The sequence below is a fragment of the Leuciscus leuciscus genome (assembly GCF_965113295.1).
Source record: "Leuciscus leuciscus genome assembly, chromosome: 11".
Lineage (NCBI taxonomy): Eukaryota > Metazoa > Chordata > Actinopteri > Cypriniformes > Leuciscidae > Leuciscus > Leuciscus leuciscus.
In genome coordinates, this window is record NC_138735.1 from 34,877,246 (window position 1) to 34,894,745 (window position 17,500).

Below are 17,500 nucleotides of genomic sequence, written 5' to 3' on the forward strand. Positions count from 1 at the left end.
TGTTTATTCGAACACCTTTAGTTCCTCTAATGCTCTCAAATCAGTTTATTATAACAGTGAACACTCTTTTCATGTCGTTGTCATGTTATATTGTGTCATGTTTATCAAATTAAAACTGCTTAAAAAACGTAGACTCCACTTCATTGATAGTTGCTTATGTTGAACTTTATTCTTGTTCAAACAGACGCTGTATGAAGCAGTACATAAAGTATTGAATGAACATGTCTCATGAAATGAAACATCTGTGTATTATTTGGCAAATATTGCATTTATTTCACTGCAGCTGTGGTAAAGTATGCAAACACCACGTGAGCGGTCACTACGGGAACCAGAAAGTGTCCGACTTCACGTCTCCGTTTGCAGCTCCTCCCCGCCTGCACGCGGCTACTCTCGCCGATCGGTTACATCCAGCCGCAGCCGATGTCGAACACACCTTACAGCGCAGAAACGGATGACTGAGAGGAAAATGACGCGAAGCTCAAAAGAGGCGGAGTTTCGTCTCTGATTGGCCAGTCTCTCCTGCCCTTCAGTCACGTGGGTTCGAGACGCCGCTGTATGGGTTTCAGGAAGCTCGACTCGTTCCGTCTTGTATAGTTTGTTTGTTTGTTTGTTTGGTGTGTGTGAGACTGTGATGGATGTTCGGGTGTGTGGGATGTTCAGCGCCGCGGTTCTGATCCGCTTAGTTCTGCTGTGCGTCGGTGTTTATCAGGATCAGAATCTGCAGCTCAAATACACTGATGTGGATTATCACGTGTTCACTGACGCGTCCAGATTCATCACACAGGTGACACACACACAGAGGCAGTATTTTTAATTACATGTATTTGAAATACGTATTAGAGACTGTAATTTGTATTTAAAATACTTATTTAAATATATAGTTTTATTTTGCATATGGGTGATTCTCCAACTACAGGCACTTTTGTGTCCTTGGCCTTTTTTTGTAAATAAATAAACAAACAAGTGCAAAAATAAATTGTCCTTATGAAGTTCATGCTCCAACATCCTAGTAACCACCAAATCTTTCCCCTTTTTTCTTTTAAAAATGCTTTTGCATGGCTGTTTATTAGCAGATTTTGCAGTTTTATGCTTGTCCCCAACCCAGACTGGCCCTCTTTGAATGTTAGAAAATTATATTAAAGGATCGATTTAAAAATATTTTTTAACATGTTTGTCTTAAGGACAAATAAAATAATATCATACCATCGAAATTCCATATGTATATCATAATTTTAAACTATTTTTGGAATGAAATAAGTCTGTCCCCAGGTTTTCCATCATTTCCACCTCCATCAACAAAATCCACTTTAATAGATCCACCTTAAATATTTTATTTACTTGGTAATCAGAATCAGAATCAGAATCAGAAAGAGCTTTATTGCCAAGTGTGCTTGCACCCACAAGGAATTTTTCTTGGTACTGAAGCTTCCAGTGCACATATACAAATACAAAAAGAAACATAGTAATACAAATTCTAAGAATAAAATATATAAAAAAATAAAAAAAATAAAAATAGTATAAAAAGTAAAAAAAAGGGGTCACAGTTGGGTTTAGTCTGAATAAACATTTACAGATTATGAACATATTTACAGTATTTTGAGAAGTATGAATAATATAAATATAAATATCACCTGAGTTAGAGAATATTACACTAGACAGTGGGAGTCTAGTGCATGTTACAGATTATGAACATATTTACAGTATTTTGAGTAGTATGAATAATATAAATATAAATATCACCTGAGTTAAGAGAATATTGCACTAGACAGTGGGAGTATTGCACTTGCAGGCATATGCCTTGGGGGGCATGTTAAGTGTTCAGAAGGGAAATGGCCTGTGGAAAGAAACTGTTCCTGTGCCTGGATGTTCTTGTGGCCAGTGATCTGTGTCGCCGTCCTGACGGTAACAGTTCAAACAGGGGGTGTCCAGGGTGAGTGGAGTCTGTGGTGATTTTACCTGCTCTCTTCCTCACTCTGGAAGAGTACAGGTCCTGGGGGGTTGGCAGGGGGCACCAATAATCCTCTCTGCTGTCCGGACTGTCCGTTGTAGTCTCCTGATGTCCGATTTGGTAGCTGAACCAAACCAGACAGTGATGGAAGTGCTTAAAACAGACTCAATGACGGCTGAGTAGAACTGGATCAGCAGCTCCTGTGGCAGATTGAACTTCTTCAGCTGGTGAAGGAAGTACAGTCTCTGCTGGGCCTTTTTCACAATGGAGTCAATGTGATTTGCCCACTTCAGGTCCTGAGAGATGGTAGAGCCCAGGAACCTGAATGACTCCACTGCTTCCACAGTGCTGTTCATGATGGTGAGAGGGGGGAGTGCTGGGGATTTTCTCCTGAAATCCACAATCATCTCCACTGTTTTGAGCGTGTTCAGCTCAAGGTTGTTATAGCTGCACCAGACAGCCAGCTGTTCAACCCCCAGTCTGTAAGCAGACTCGTCACCATTTTGGATGAGACCGATGACGGTGGTGTCGTCTGCAAATTTCAGGAGCTTGACAGAGGGGTCTTTAGAAGTGCAGTCATTAGTGTACAGGGAGAAGAGCAGTGGGGAGAGAACGCACCCTTGGGGGGCGCCAGTGCTGATGGTGAGGGTCCTGGATGTGAGCTTCCCCAGTCTCACTCGCTGCTGCCGGTCTGTCAGGAAGCTGGAGATCCACTGACAGATTGAGGATGGCATGGAGAGCTGAGTCAGTTTGGCTGTGAGAAGATCAGGGATGATGGTATTGAAGGCCGAACTGAAGTCCACAAATAAGATCCGTGCATAAGTCCCAGGTCTGTCAAGATGTTGCAGGATATAGTGCAGTCCCATGTTGACTGCATCATCCACAGACCTGTTTGCTCTGTAAGCAAACTGAAAGGGATCCAGAAGGGGTCCAGTGATGTCCTTCAGATAGGCCAACACCAGTCTTTCAAACGACTTCATGACCACAGACGTGAGAGCGACAGGTCTGTAGTCATTAAGTCCAGTGATTTTAGGTTTTTTGGGAACCGGAATGATAGTGGAGCGTTTGAAGCAGCAGGGAACTTCACACTGCTCCAATGATCTGTTGAAGATCTGCGTGAAGACTGGGGCCAGTTGGTCAGCGCAGGCTTTTAGACAAGCAGATGAGATGCTGTTAATCATGGAAATAATAGTGAAAAGGACGTATTAGTTGAAGATGAAACTTCAGGCACATGTGCTCTTCAGCACAAGAAAATAAATCAAGGTAACTCAAGCTTTTATACAGAGTATTTGTATTCAGCGTCATTTCCACCTTGGCTGTTGTTCAGTTGAATTATGTACAACAAATATGAAAATAATGTATTTATGTTTATTATGAGTAAACAACATGCTAAGTCCAAAAGTAGCTAAGCCTGACATGAGGGAGTGCTAATACTGCAGAAAAACTGCTAAAATGTCATTTCCACCTCCGTCATTTCCACCTCTGAGAAATTAGAGGCGTAGCTTTGGACATGATATATGCTGTTTTTGTGCGCTATTTGCATGTTCTCATGACATATTTGTGCTTTTGGACTGAGAACTTTATATATCACCATTCCAGTACACTCTAAATGTATTTTTATTTATCTATCTTTATATGAATGTTTTGAGCAGGTTCATATCATTTGTAATCATTATTTTTCAAACTATTAGGCATACTGTTCAACTCGTATATGTTAAATAATAAAATACATGGTTAAAAATATTTTGGACTGGCAATTTAAGTAAAAATAAACAGAAACAATCTTTCCACCATAAACCGTCATTTCCACCACTTTCCACCACTACAGTTTTTAAGAAAAAAAATAAGAATAACCAATGATGTGGATCTAAATGTATTTTAAATCAAGTAGTAATAGTTCATTACTTACAATATATGTGTGAGTGACTTATAATAAACATAGACCTGAGCAAAAATGAGATACTGTAGGCAAAAATCCCAACTCGTGGCAACTCGTGGCATTTAGCAACTTTAAATAAAAATGCATTAAGTTCATGAAGTATTAAGATTTATTTTGTTACATGATTAGGTAGCCACTGATGTTGTTGACAGATACATATTCTTATATAACAGTTTTACAATATTATATTGTAATAAAATACATAAATTGAAAAGTGGTGGAAATGACATTGTTGTAATTAAATACTTTTTGATGTATTTGTGCCCATCTCTGCACACACACACACACACACACACACACACACACACACAGCTGATTTATTACACCACAGATCTATACTGTGCTATATAGATATAATGCTGCCATATGAGAAGTACTAATCATGCTTTCGTAAATCATGAGGTATAAATTGTCACAATTATGAAATAAAAACGATTTATTTCATAATTATGAGAGTATGACATTTAATGTCATAATGTAGACTTTTTATCTCATGATTTTAACTTGTATTGAAAAGTCAAAATGATGAGAGAAAAAGGTGAAGTGAATTTAACATGATGTTTAAGAGCCTAAAGATGACATTATTTATTATTGAATATTTTTTGTTTCTGATGTGCTTTATCATATTAATCGGGTGTTTTTAGGAGATAATCCTTCAGTTCTCTTTCATCGGTTCACTCGACGCTGCGTAGCGATGGCGCTAACGGTGGTGCTGATCGCCTGAACACGTAGAGTATCTTTCCTCGTATATGAACCTATGAAAGAGAACATACACAAGTAACCCGAGACGTTCTCATACTTCAATACTTAATAAACATGCAGACGAATTGCTTTAATAAAACAAGTGTTTAGTCTAACAACGAGGTAATGAACTCTGAACCTTGAACCAAGGCTTATGTTGTGTGAATGGGCTTCGGTGGAAAGAGGAAGGTCAGGGGTCAGTGACCGTGCCGTGTGTTTGCAGGGCGAGAGTCCGTACCGCAGATCCACGTTCCGCTACACGCCTGTGCTAGCACTGATGCTGACGCCTAACGTCCTGCTGACGGCTCACTTCGGGAAGCTGCTGTTCTGCGCCTGCGACCTGCTGTCGGGCTGGCTGCTGCTACGGCTGCTAGCTCTGCGCGGGACGTCCCGCGGCTCGGCCCTCGTGTGCTGTGGCCTGTGGCTCCTGAACCCGCTGCCGGCCGGCGTGTCGACGCGAGGGAACGCCGAGTCTGTGCTAGCGGTGCTGGTTCTGTCCACACTGCTGTGCCTGGAGTCCCGGAGACTCACGGCCGCCGCGCTCCTGTTCGGCCTCTCCGTCCACATGAAGATCTACCCGCTCACGTACGCGCTGCCCATCGCGCTCTCTCTGGCCGAGGCCCCGTCCCGGGAGCGAGGGCTGGTCCCGAACCTCATCCGGCTCTTCAACAGGGATCTGCTGCTGTTTGCTGCTGTCTCCGGATCCGTGTTCATGGCTCTGAACGGAACCTTCTACTGCATGTATGTTAAAACCTCACCAATGTGAGCAGGGATGCAATATAGACCGTTTCATTTTTCACTTGTGTCTGTACATCATTCCCAGACATCCAGTAATTATTTCACAGTCACTGCACTATCATTCTGGCATAAGGAATATATTAATATAACGATCAGTTCTGTCTCGTGTTTCTCAGTTACGGCTGGGATTTCCTCCACGAGGCGTATCTGTACCACCTGACTCGCCGAGACATCCGGCACAACTTCTCTCCGTACTTCTACATGCTGTACCTGACGGCGGAGGGGAGCGGGACGGGGAGCGGGAACTGGAGCGGGAGTCTGGCGCTGGTGCTGTTCGTGCCGCAGATGCTGCTGGTTCTGCTGTCCTCGCTGGCCTTCCGCTCCGACCGGCCCTTCTGCTGCTTCCTCCACACCGCCGTCTTCGTCAGCTTCAACAAGGTGTGCACCTCACAGGTACGGGAATCACCAACCCTAACCCTAACGCTACACCTCACAGGTACGGGAATCACCAACCCTAACCCTAACACTACACCTCACAGGTACGGGAATCACCAACCCTAACCCTAACACTACACCTCACAGGTACGGGAATCACCAACCCTAACCCTAACACTACACCTCACAGGTACGGGAATCACCAACCTAACCCTAACACTACACCTCACAGGTACGGGAATCACCAACCCTAACACTACACCTCACAGGTACGGGAATCACCAACCCTAACCCTAACACTACACCTCACAGGTACGAGAACCTCCCATATTCATGAGGTCATGTCTCGGCTCGGGAGTCTCTCACTCAAGCCTGTGTCTGAGGCTCGTGTGTGTGTGTGTGCAGTATTTCCTGTGGTACCTGTGTCTGAGGCTCGTGTGTGTGTGTGTGTGTGTGTGTGTGCAGTATTTCCTGTGGTACCTGTGTCTGCTGCCGCTGGTCGTGCCGCGCCTGACGCTGGGCCGGAGACGAGGCCTCGAGCTGGTGCTGCTGTGGATTGTGGGTCAGGTGAGGGAATATGAACATCTCCTCATATATATATATATATTCCTGACGGCGTGAGTCTTCATCTGTGATGTTCCTCTCGTCCAGGCGCTCTGGTTATCGCCAGCGTATTCCCTGGAGTTCGAGGGCCGGAACAGCTTTACTCTCGTCTGGATGGCCGGTCTGCTGTTTCTCCTGATAAACTCCTTCATACTGGGACAGATCATCTGCCATTACAGGCCCGTAGAAGCTCAGCAGAAGAAGACAGACTGAGAGACGCGTGTGAGAACGCAGGAGAATGCTAATGCAGTGATCAGATGTACAGATGTGGAGGAGTGTTCCTCGTGTTGCTGCAGATCATTGATCCAGGCCACTAGATGTCGCCAGAGATCTGATGATCTGACAGTCACAGAGACTAGAAGTGCTGCATTTTTTTAAACTTTACAGTTAATAGAGTCAGTCGCTCTCTGGACAGAACTTTTACTGGACTTACGTTTAATGTTAGTAAATGCTCTGTGATCATGAGAATGAATGAGCCGTTTCTGAGGTGTTTGCAGGGCAGATCTGTGTGAGAGAAGCTCCGCCCTGCTGATGATGTCACACCAATAGGAGTGCGTGTTGACTGGCAGTAGCCGGGGTTTAAACTGGATCATCTTCAGATGCTGTCTCTTATAAGAACTGGGTTTTAAGCTTTAAATATATTCTCTGGTGGACATTTATCCAAAATGCTGGGCACAGTTTTCAAATGAAAAAGGAAAATCTGAATTGTGAAACACAAATGGAAATATTTCTTTCTGCCGTTGTTCATCATAAAATACTACAACACGGTCTTTTTGTCATACAAGATTTTTATTTCTATAAAAGTAATAAATATAACAGGAAGACCCATATTTGATTGTTGCTGCTTTGCAGTTACAAACTTGTGTAAAACATTATTGCATCTTCTGTTAATATTTATTGTCCATATTGAATGCCAGTGGCAAAACGTCGTGTTAAAACCCTTCCTGAAAAAGTGCAAAAGGCCTTTGATATTTATTAAACAATAAATACAAATTGTTGATACAAATGAACCTTCCACAAAAGCCTCTCATCAAACAGCGGAGCGTCATAATGACATCGGTTTGCTGAACGAGTCCCAGTAGTGCAAGTGCATTATTACTATTAGCTTTACTTATTGACAAATACATTATGGCCCGGTTTCACAGACAGGGCTTAGACTAAGCCAGGATTAGACCATAGATCAATTAGGACATTTAAGTAATTTTTATAAACATGCTTAGAAAAAAAACATTACCGATGTGCATCTTAAAACTAAAAAGGCACTGATATATTTTTAAGATCAGTCAGTGCAAGTTTATTTCAGTGGAAACAGCTCAGACTTACATTTTAGTCTAGGACTAGTCTTAAGCCCTGTCTGTGAAACCAGGGGTAAGGCCCGGTTTCACAGACAGGGCTTAGATTAAGCCAGGATTAGGCCTTAGTTCAATTAAGTAAATTTTATAAACGTGCCTTAGAAAAAAAACATTACTGATTTGTGTCTTGAAACAAAAAAAATGCCACTGACATATTTTAAAATACGCTTTCCATTAGAACGGCTCAAACACTAGTCTAGGACTAGATGAAGCCTGGAACTAGATTAAGCCTGGGACTAGATTAAGTCTGGGACTAGATTAAGCCTGGGACTAGATTAAGTCTGGGACTAGATTAAGCCTGGGACTAGTTTAAGCCTGGGACTAGTTTAAGCCTGGGACTAGATTAAGCCTGGGACTAGATTAAGTCTGGGACTAGATTAAGCCTGGGACTAGATTAAGTCTGGGACTAGATTAAGCCTGGGACTAGATTAAGCCTGGTCTGTGAAACCGCAGGTGAAACAGTAGTTTTATACAAAGTCGTAGATACAAACTCAGAACTTTAGAGCCGTTCTCCTTTAAACACGTCATTAAACGTTTGGCATTATTATCAATGCTGAAGTGAATTTAACATTAAAATGTTTAAAAGCCTAAATATTTGACATTATAACTGAATATTTTTTGTTACTGATGTGCTTCAACATATTAGTCAGGTGTTTTTCACCTCTTGGCTATTTTATGAGATAGAAGAATATTTCTGTCCAAATATGGAGTCATATAAGCCGATATCCGAAAACAAACTTCAGATGAAATCCTTCAGTTTTTATACTTCAATACTTAATAAACATGCAAACAAAATGCTTTAATAAAACAAGTGTTTGGATAACAATGATTGAAATGATGTAATAAACTCAATAACCCTTGAAATGAATCTTTTCCTCAATATAAATGTGCATCTAGGGCATTTCAGATGAAAGCATGAGAGACTGTCGCTCTCATATGTTTATTATTTTAATTGTTCTTTTATTTCTCATTTTTATGTTAGTAATTTTATCCTTGTCCATGTTTCATGAACAGAAATATTAGCCTGACTATATAAAAACTGCATAGAAGTTAAAATATAATGAAAGCTCAGCGAACAAACTGTAAACCTCTGAGCACTGAAACCACATCCTGAAACTGACAGAGACGCTTTTCTTATTCAGGGGTTTAGTCTGTTTGTCCACTAGAAATATCTAAACATTCTTGAATCAAGATACAAACAAAATGACTACACTAGATATTAAGTTTTGTTTTCTGACATACTGATCAAAATGAAGCGAGTTTGTGCTTAGTACAATAACAAATATCTGCCAGTGGAGTCAGAAAAATTATCTTAATTCAAAAAGAAAACGAGTTTTATAAACCGGATAGTTCCGGTCCTTGATTCTGATTGGTTGAGCCGCATTCGAAGCCGTTGTAAATGACTCAGGAAACACACACACCTGTGAGCGCATCACATTAGTGTTACTGCGCAACTGCCGTTTGTGATGCTTTGTTGCTGCATGTGTTGCTTGGTGGAGTAATAAATGTGTTATAACATTATATTTTTTGTTGCTGGTGTTTATTTTATGAATAAAATAAAAAATTTTAATGAATATTTTTATGGAGTTTTACCGTTTTATAAAAGCAATCAGCCCCTTGAAGCCGTGATTTACAGTGGATTTAGACCAACGCCCCTTAGCTGTGCTAAATTGACTGTAAATCACGGCTTTGCGGCACTTCTTGCTTTATTCTGACCCCATTGGCAGATATTAGTTCTTGTTTTAAGCACAAACTCACTTAATCTTGATACATTTTTCATTAAACAAGATTTAACATCTTCAGTCATTTTGCTTCTCCAGTAAATATATTTTGATTTAGATATTTAGATATGTTTAGATATTTGTGCTGGAAAACAAGTGCAGAGCGAGTGTTTGTGGGTTTGAACCAGTTCCAGAAGGGTTGAGGACCGAATGAAGCGCTCCTGCATGAAGGCGTACGGGTTGGGTTAGGGTTAGGTTAGCTAATGAAGCGCTCCTGCATGAAGGCGTACGGGTTGGGTTAGGGTTAGGTTAGCTAATGAAGCGCTCCTGCATGAAGGCGTACGGATTGGGTTAGGGTTAGGTTAGCTAATGAAGCGCTACTGCATGAAGGCGTACGGGTTGGTCTTGTTTGCGCTGCTCATCACACAGTTGTTCATCATGTTCCAGTTTGGAGGATCCGTCGGCTCCTGCTTGATGGCCTGAAGGAGCCTGGGCCCTTTGAACTCATAGGCCGCCTTATAGTCGTGCTGCACGAACCCTCTGTAGTCGTCAGCGCAGGCGTCGGGCCCGTGTGTGTTCAGAGGCCCGTGTGTGTTCAGCGAGTCTCTGTTCAGCACACACTTCAGAGGCCGAGCCGGTCCGCCGTAAGCGCTGGGATACGGGCTCCCGTACGGCGTTCCCTTCATCCGCTGACAGGAGAACATCTCGCCGTACACCGACTCTGCTTTCATCGGCACGATCTCGAAGCCGCATGCGTACCGCCCGAACACGTCACAGCCGTTCTCCGAGTCTGAGTCCTGCTCCACCTTTATGGGCGGCTCCGGCACCAGGTGTGTGTCGAAGCCCTCGCCGGGACCGGCGTAGCAGAAGCTCTCGCTCTTGATGGTGTCTGGGTCGTAGTCGTTGTGTGAGACGCTCCCGTACGTCTTCGGCACGAACGCCTCGGCCCTGGTGCTGTAGTATCCGGGCCCCGGGCGATACGGTTTCCCGTAGTGTGTGTGTTTCCTCGCGGCGAGCTCGAGCCCATGACCCGAGCGGGCCGAGGAGCTTCTCACGGGCCACACGCCACAGTCCAGGTTCTGGAGCTTCGGGACACTCGACACAGACTTGCAGAAGTTCAGAGGCTCGTCCGGCCCGTACGGAGCGTCAATCCGGCACTTCATGTTGTCTTTGGAGGGGATCATGTGTGACCGTCTGAGAGGATCGTCTCTGTCACTGCCGGAGACAAACACACACACACTATGAATCAGCACTAACCACAACCATAAACCTCTTGAGTTATCAGGCTGAAGCTCTAAAGCTCTAAAATCCTGAACCCTAAAGAGTCGATGTGGATGGACCAGAAAAGAGAAGATCCTGTTAATCTGTGGCGAATCGCATCTGTAAAGGAAAATGCATCAAATTCCCTCAATCACATTCATGGGAGAAATTGTTCCGTCAAAACTCCATCATTCCTACATTTGTGCAATATAACATTTGGTCCCAAAATAAAGTAATTATAACAACTATTATGTTCTCCAAATTGTAGGCAATTTCATTAAGGGAAAGTGTCTAGGTCGAAGTCAAGTCTTTATTTCTATAGCGCTTCACAGTGATAAACGGGAAAATAACAGTGTTGCAAAATTCATCAATTATGAGACATTAAATTGAATCTGTAAAGCAGCTCTACAGAAGACAACAGATTCATTATTGAGTTCAGTTCAGCAGGATCAGGGTTTGCACTGTAACTAAACTTCAAAAGGTGATTAAAATGTACATTTGTGTAGCACTAACAGTAACAGTGAACGTTTCTCCAACCTAGAGCGAAAGGAAAGAGTCTTACGTGTGATCTAGCGAGGAGAGAACAGGGTTCTTGTGTTTGCCCTTCATCAGGCTGGTCTTCATCTTCGCCTCGGCGCTGGAGGGCACGAGGGGCACGGCCACACAGAACAGCCCCAGCTGAGGAGGGAGACTCGCCCCCGACACCGTCCTCCTCCTCTGGCCCTGGAGGAACTTCAGTTGGCCCTGGAACTGCATCGTCTGCAAGCATACACACTTCAGGTCTGAGCACAGGTTATGAGCGGTGTTACACACACACATACACACACACTCACACACACACACACACACACTCACTCTCTCTCTCACACACACACACACACACACACAGTGGATGGGGAGGATCAGGAGGCTGGTCAGGGCCGATGGAGGGAATGTGGCCAGTTATACCGTGACTCTTTACGAGAAGTGCCATGGGGATTTTAATGACCACAGAGAGTCTCTGTCTCTTCCCAAGGACAGTTTTTCAGTGTAGTGTCCCCATCTCTACACTGGGGTGTTAGGACCCACACAGACCACAGCACCCCCTACTGGCCTCACTAACACCTCCTCCAGCAGCGACCTGGTTTTCCCAGGAGTCTCCCATCAAGGTACTGACCAGACTCAACCCTGCTAAGCTTCAGTGGGAACCCAGTCCTGGGTGTGGTAACGTCTTCTGAGATGAACGTCACAAGCATCTGTCTAACTACAACCTTCTTATGAATCAGCCTTGTTTATGTGCAGCAAACACTCCTAAAGGACACAAAGCCAAATCACACGCGGAGACTCGAGACCTGCAGCCAAAACATCAACATGGTTTGGATTTTTTCTCTCAGTGGAATAATTTAAGGAAAAATCTCATGGAAAACAATCTAGAAGAAGTCCTTGTTCAGTCGAGGGTTATGATCACATGTGAGTCACACAAAGTAATTTATCTGTGGCCTCTAAACTGAAGGAATCTCTCACCAGAAATCCAGACGTGCTGTCCAGTAAGCAGCGAACTCGCAGGATAAAACATCGGTTCAGGAAGCAGGAGAACTCTGGAGCAACACCACCCGCCTCCTCGGACTCAAACAACGAGCTGACCACAAAATCTTCACCTACAAGACAAACATGAGCGGTTGAACATCAGCACTACAGGCTTGAGTCTGGCTCCAGTCATTTACACGTGTGTGGCGCATGTGAAGCGTGTAATGCGTGTGAAGCGTGTGCTGCGTGTGAGGCATGTGAAGCGTGTAATGCGTGTGAAGCGTGTTTAGCGTGTAATGCGTGTGAAGCGTGTGCTGCATGTTTAGCGTGTGAAGCGTGTGCTGCGTGTGAGGCATGTGAAGCATGTGAAGCGTGTGCTGGGTGTGAGGCATGTGAAGCGTGTAATGCGTGTGAAGCGTGTTTAGCGTGTAATGCGTGTGAAGCGTGTGCTGCATGTTTAGCGTGTGAAGCCTGTGCTGCGTGTGAGGCATGTGAAGCATGTAATGCGTGTGAAGCGTGTGCTGCATGTTTAGCGTGTGAAGCGTGTGCTGCGTGTGAGGCATGTGAAGCGTGTAATGCGTGTGAGGCATGTGAAGCATGTAATGCGTGTGAAGTGTGTGCTGCATGTTTAGCGTGTGAAGCGTGTGCTGCATGTTTAGCGTGTGAAGCGTGTGCTGCGTGTGAGGCATGTGAAGCGTGTAATGCGTGTGAAGTGTGTGCTGCATGTTTAGCGTGTGAAGCGTGTGCTGCGTGTGAGGCATGTGAAGCGTGTAATGCGTGTGAAGCATGTTTAGCGTGTAATGAGTGTGAAGCGTGTGCTGCATGTTTAGCGTGTGAGGCATGTGAAGCATGTAATGCGTGTGAAGCGTGTGCTGCATGTTTAGCGTGTGAAGCGTGTGCTGCGTGTGAGGCATGTGAAGCGTGTAATGCGTGTGAGGCATGTGAAGCATGTAATGCGTGTGAAGTGTGTGCTGCATGTTTAGCGTGTGAAGTGTGTGCTGCATGTTTAGCGTGTGAAGCGTGTGCTGCGTGTGAGGCATGTGAAGCGTGTAATGCGTGTGAAGTGTGTGATGCATGTTTAGCGTGTGAAGCGTGTGCTGCGTGTGAGGCATGTGAAGCGTGTGAAGTGTGTGCTTCATGTTTAGCGTGTGAAGCGTGTGCTGCGTGTGAGGCATGTGAAGCGTGTAATGCATGTGAAGTGTGTGCTGCATGTTTAGCGTGTGAAGCGTGTGCTGTGTGAGGCATGTGAAGCGTGTAATGCGTGTGAAGCGTGTAATGCGTGTGAACAGGGGCGGACTTTACCATTAGGCAAAGGTCGGCAATTGCCTTGGGCCCCGAGCTACCTAGGGGCCCCCAAAATGCCCTATTAACTTATGCTTTTTTTAAATTTATTTTTAATTTATATATTCCTAAAACTCCATTTACGAAAAATGGCATCAAATCATTAGTGTTGCAGACAGGAGGGGGCCCCCCGCCTCACTACATTGGACTATTCCATTATCTCACTTACTGCGCATCTGCGAAAGTGATCTGCTGTGCCAAAAAACTGACGGAGAAAAATAAGTGATTGACAGACAGAGTGTACAGAGTGACAGACAGAGTGTACAGAGTAGTAGACAGAGTAAAAATGAAGCGAAGCTAGCTACCCAAGCGGTGCTGAAAAAAGGAAGAAGTGGGAGGAAAGCAAAAAAGTCTGTAAAGGTGCGCGGCGCGAAAGATAAACAACACGCAGTAACAGGAGGACTGGGAAATACACAAACCGAGCAAGACGAGTCTAAACGCGAAAATTTTAAGTTTCGAAGTTACCCAAGCGGCTCAAATAAAAGAAAAAAGTGAAAAGACTCTGATAAGTATTTGGGAACGCTGCCAAAGATGACACACTTTTTTACGGCTACTGTTGGGGATAACTTACAGATCAGCAACAACAACGTCCAATGCACAGAAAAATCGTGAAGCAAAGAGGACACGGAGATCGACAGGCAAAACTGAGAAGTTTACTTATGAATCATAATATTTAAAAAAATCTCAGCTCTCAGATTCTGTCAATTCTATTACGAAATTCAAACAATAAATACCGTTTTGCCGTTTTAATGTGACGTGACAGATTCCTATAGCGGCACGTGAACTGATCATCTCTTGCTAATAGTAAATAAACACGAAATAACAATGTTGAAAGATACAGTATAACTTACCGAAATGTATATTCCTCATTCATAATATTGATTAATAAGTGTTTTTCAACCGCGGAAAGAGGTAAAACAGCTGGAGAACAATCGTCACATAACATTTACCTCAGGAAAGCCATTTAATTGGCTAGAAAAAAAGCTATAGAGAGTATTTGGCTAAATATGTGTACTATATTACTTATTTTAACCTTAAATTATACCAGCCAATAGGGCTTTTTTTTTTTCTTGAGAAAAAGTAACGCCTATCTTGTGAAACATTACCTAATATTTACCCAAATGAGTCAATATTGAATCAAATCACAAGAATTGAATTGAAATGGTGAAATTTGTCAAGCAAAAAAAACAAAAAAACATAGCTCACCAGAAATTATACCATGTAAACATTGTAACATGTTTCTGTTTAGGAGTAAAGAAGTTTATGCAGGGTTTAAAGGAAACGTTTTTTTCTCCTCTCTAACTTTTACTTCCCCATAGATTAGCTTTACCTGCCTATCCACCATTCAGTCGGTACATATTTCTTTTGTTCTCTTTTAAAGATTGGATGGGGGAGGGGCCCATAGCCTACCTACCTTCGCCTTGGGCCCCCGAATTGCTAAATCCGCCACTGCGTGTGAAGTGTGTGCTGCATGTTTAGCGTGTGAGGCATGTAAAGCGTGTGCTGCGTGTGAAGCGTGTGCTGCGTGTGCTGCGTGTGAGGCATGTGAAGCGTGTAATGTGTATAAAGCGTGTGCTGCATGTTTAGCGTGTGAGGCATGTAAAGCGTGTGCTGCGTGTGAAGCGTGTGCTGCGTGTGCTGCGTGTGAGGCATGTGAAGCGTGTAATGCGTATAAAGCGTGTGCTGCATGTTTAGCGTGTGAGGCATGTAAAGCGTGTGCTGCGTGTGAAGCGTGTGCTGCGTGTGCTGCGTGTGAGGCATGTGAAGCGTGTAATGTGTATGAAGCATGTGCTGCATGTTTAGCGTGTGAAGCGTGTGCTGCGTGTGAAGCGTGTGCTGCATGTTTAGCGTGTGAAGCGTGTGCTGCGTGTGAGGCATGTGAAGCGTGTAATGCGTGTGAAGCGTGTGCTGATGTTTAGCGTGTGAAGCGTGTGCTGCGTGTGAGGCATGTGAAGCGTGTAATGTGTATGAAGCATGTGCTGCATGTTTAGCGTGTGAAGCGTGTGCTGCGTGTGAGGCATGTGAAGCGTGTAATGCGTGAAGTGTGTGCTGCATGTTTAGCGTGTGAAGCGTGTGCTGCGTGTGAGGCATGTGAAGCGTGTAATGCGTGTGAAGCGTGTGCTGCATGTTTAGCGTGTGAAGCGTGTGCTGCGTGTGAGGCATGTGAAGCGTGTAATGCGTGAAGTGTGTGCTGCATGTTTAGCGTGTGAAGCGTGTGCTGCGTGTGAGGCATGTGAAGCGTGTAATGCGTGTGAAGCGTGTTTAGCGTGTAATGCGTGTGAAGCGTGTGCTGCATGTTTAGCGTGTGAGGCATGTGAAGCATGTAATGCGTGTGAAGCGTGTGCTGCATGTTTAGCGTGTTAAGCGTGTGCTGCGTGTGAGGCATGTGAAGCGTGTAATGCGTGTGAGGCATGTGAAGCATGTAATGCGTGTGAAGTGTGTGCTGCATGTTTAGCGTGTGCTGCATGTTTAGCGTGAAGCGTGTGCTGCGTGTGAGGCATGTGAAGCGTGTAATGCGTGTGAAGTGTGTGCTGCATGTTTAGCGTGTGAAGCGTGTGCTGCGTGTGAGGCATGTGAAGCGTGTAATGCGTGTGAAGTGTGTGCTGCATGTTTAGCGTGTGAAGCGTGTGCTGCGTGTGAGGCATGTGAAGCGTGTAATGCGTGTGAAGTGTGTGCTGCATGTTTAGCGTGTGAAGCACGCGTGAGGCAGGTGAAGCGTGTAATGCGTATGAAGCGTGTGCTGCATGTTTAGCGTGTGAGGCATGTAAAGCGTGTGCTGCGTGTGAAGCATGTGAAGCGTGTGCTGCGTGTGAGGCATGTGAAGCGTGTAATGTGTATGAAGCATGTGCTGCTTGTTTAGCGTGTGAAGCGTGTGCTGCGTGTGAAGCGTGTGCTGCATGTTTAGCGTGTGAAGCGTGTGCTGCGTGTCAGGCATGTGAAGCGTGTAATGCGTATGAAGCATGTGCTGCATGTTTAGCGTGTGAAGCATGTGCTGCGTGAGGCATGTGAAGCGTGTGCTGCATGTTTAGCGTGTGAAGCGTGTGCTGCAAGTGAAGCGTGTAATGTGTATGAAGCATGTGCTGCATGTTTAGCGTGTGAAGCGTGTGCTGCGTGTGAGGCATGTGAAGCATGTAATGCGTGTGAAGCGTGTGCTGCATGTTTAGCGTGTGAAGCATGTGAAGCATGTAATGCGTGTGCTGCATGTTTAGCGTGTGAAGCGTGTGAGGCATGTGAAGCGTGTAATGCGTGTGATGCATGTTTAGCGTGTGAAGTGTGTGAAGCATGTAATGCATGTGCTGCATGCTTAGCGTGTGAAGCGTGTGCAGAGTGTGAGGCATGTGAAGCGTGTAATGCGTATGAAGCGTGTGCTGCATGTTTAGCGTGTGAAGTGTGTGAAGCATGTAATGCATGTGCTGCATGCTTAGCGTGTGAAGCGTGTGCAGAGTGTGAGGCATGTGAAGCGTGTAATGCGTATGAAGCGTGTGCTGCATGTTTAGCGTGTGAAGCGTGTGCTACGTGTGAGGCATGTGAAGCGTGTAATACGTGTGAGGCGTGTGAAGCGTGTGATGCGTGTTTAGCGCGTGAAGCGCGTGAGGCATGTAATGCATATGAAGCGTATGCTGCATGTTTAGCGTGTGAAGTGTGTGCTGCGTGAGGCATGTGAAGCGTGTAATGCGTGTGAAGCGTGTGCTGCATGTTTAGCGTGTGAAGCGTGTGCTGCATGTGAAGCATGTGAAGCATGTAATGCGTGTGATGCGTGTGAGGCATGGGAAGCGTGTTCTGCGTGTGTGGCATGTGAAGCGTGTGATGCGTGTGAAGCGTGTTTAGCATGTTTAGTGTGTGATATGTGTTTGGCGTGTGAACTGTGTTTAGCATGTTTAGCGTGTGATATGTGTTTGGCGTGTGAACCGTGTTT

The 17,500-nt window shown here is 44.7% G+C and overlaps 2 protein-coding genes across 6 annotated transcripts in view; one reads left to right on the top strand and one right to left on the bottom strand.

The window, feature by feature from the left end:
* The first annotated feature begins 441 nt into the window (after window positions 1-441).
* pigm (phosphatidylinositol glycan anchor biosynthesis, class M) lies at window positions 442-7,174 on the top strand. Of its 2 annotated transcripts, none has more exons than XM_082184525.1 (5): window positions 442-784; window positions 4,852-5,369; window positions 5,543-5,819; window positions 6,207-6,368; window positions 6,453-7,174. In XM_082184525.1, exons 1-5 carry the CDS (start codon window positions 632-634, stop codon window positions 6,615-6,617), a joined length of 1,275 nt encoding a protein of 424 aa, XP_082040651.1. In that variant the 5' UTR covers window positions 442-631; the 3' UTR covers window positions 6,618-7,174. The 2 variants fall into 2 exon arrangements, with proteins under 2 accessions (XP_082040651.1, XP_082040652.1); XM_082184526.1 differs by having other exon boundaries at window positions 6,267-6,368.
* The window catches only part of ahrra (aryl-hydrocarbon receptor repressor a), a 45,642-nt gene continuing 35,316 nt past the window's right edge, over window positions 7,175-17,500 (bottom strand). For 3 of the 4 annotated variants that reach the window (XM_082184524.1, XM_082184523.1, XM_082184522.1), the window contains exons 7-9: window positions 12,241-12,374; window positions 11,300-11,496; window positions 7,175-10,692 (exon numbers count right to left, since the gene is read on the bottom strand). In XM_082184524.1, coding sequence (XP_082040650.1) covers window positions 9,855-10,692; window positions 11,300-11,496; window positions 12,241-12,374 — 1,169 coding nt within the window. In that variant the 3' untranslated portion in view covers window positions 7,175-9,854. The remainder of the gene's footprint in view (window positions 10,693-11,299; window positions 11,497-12,240; window positions 12,375-17,500) is intronic. The other variant, XR_014210021.1, reaches the window with a different exon arrangement.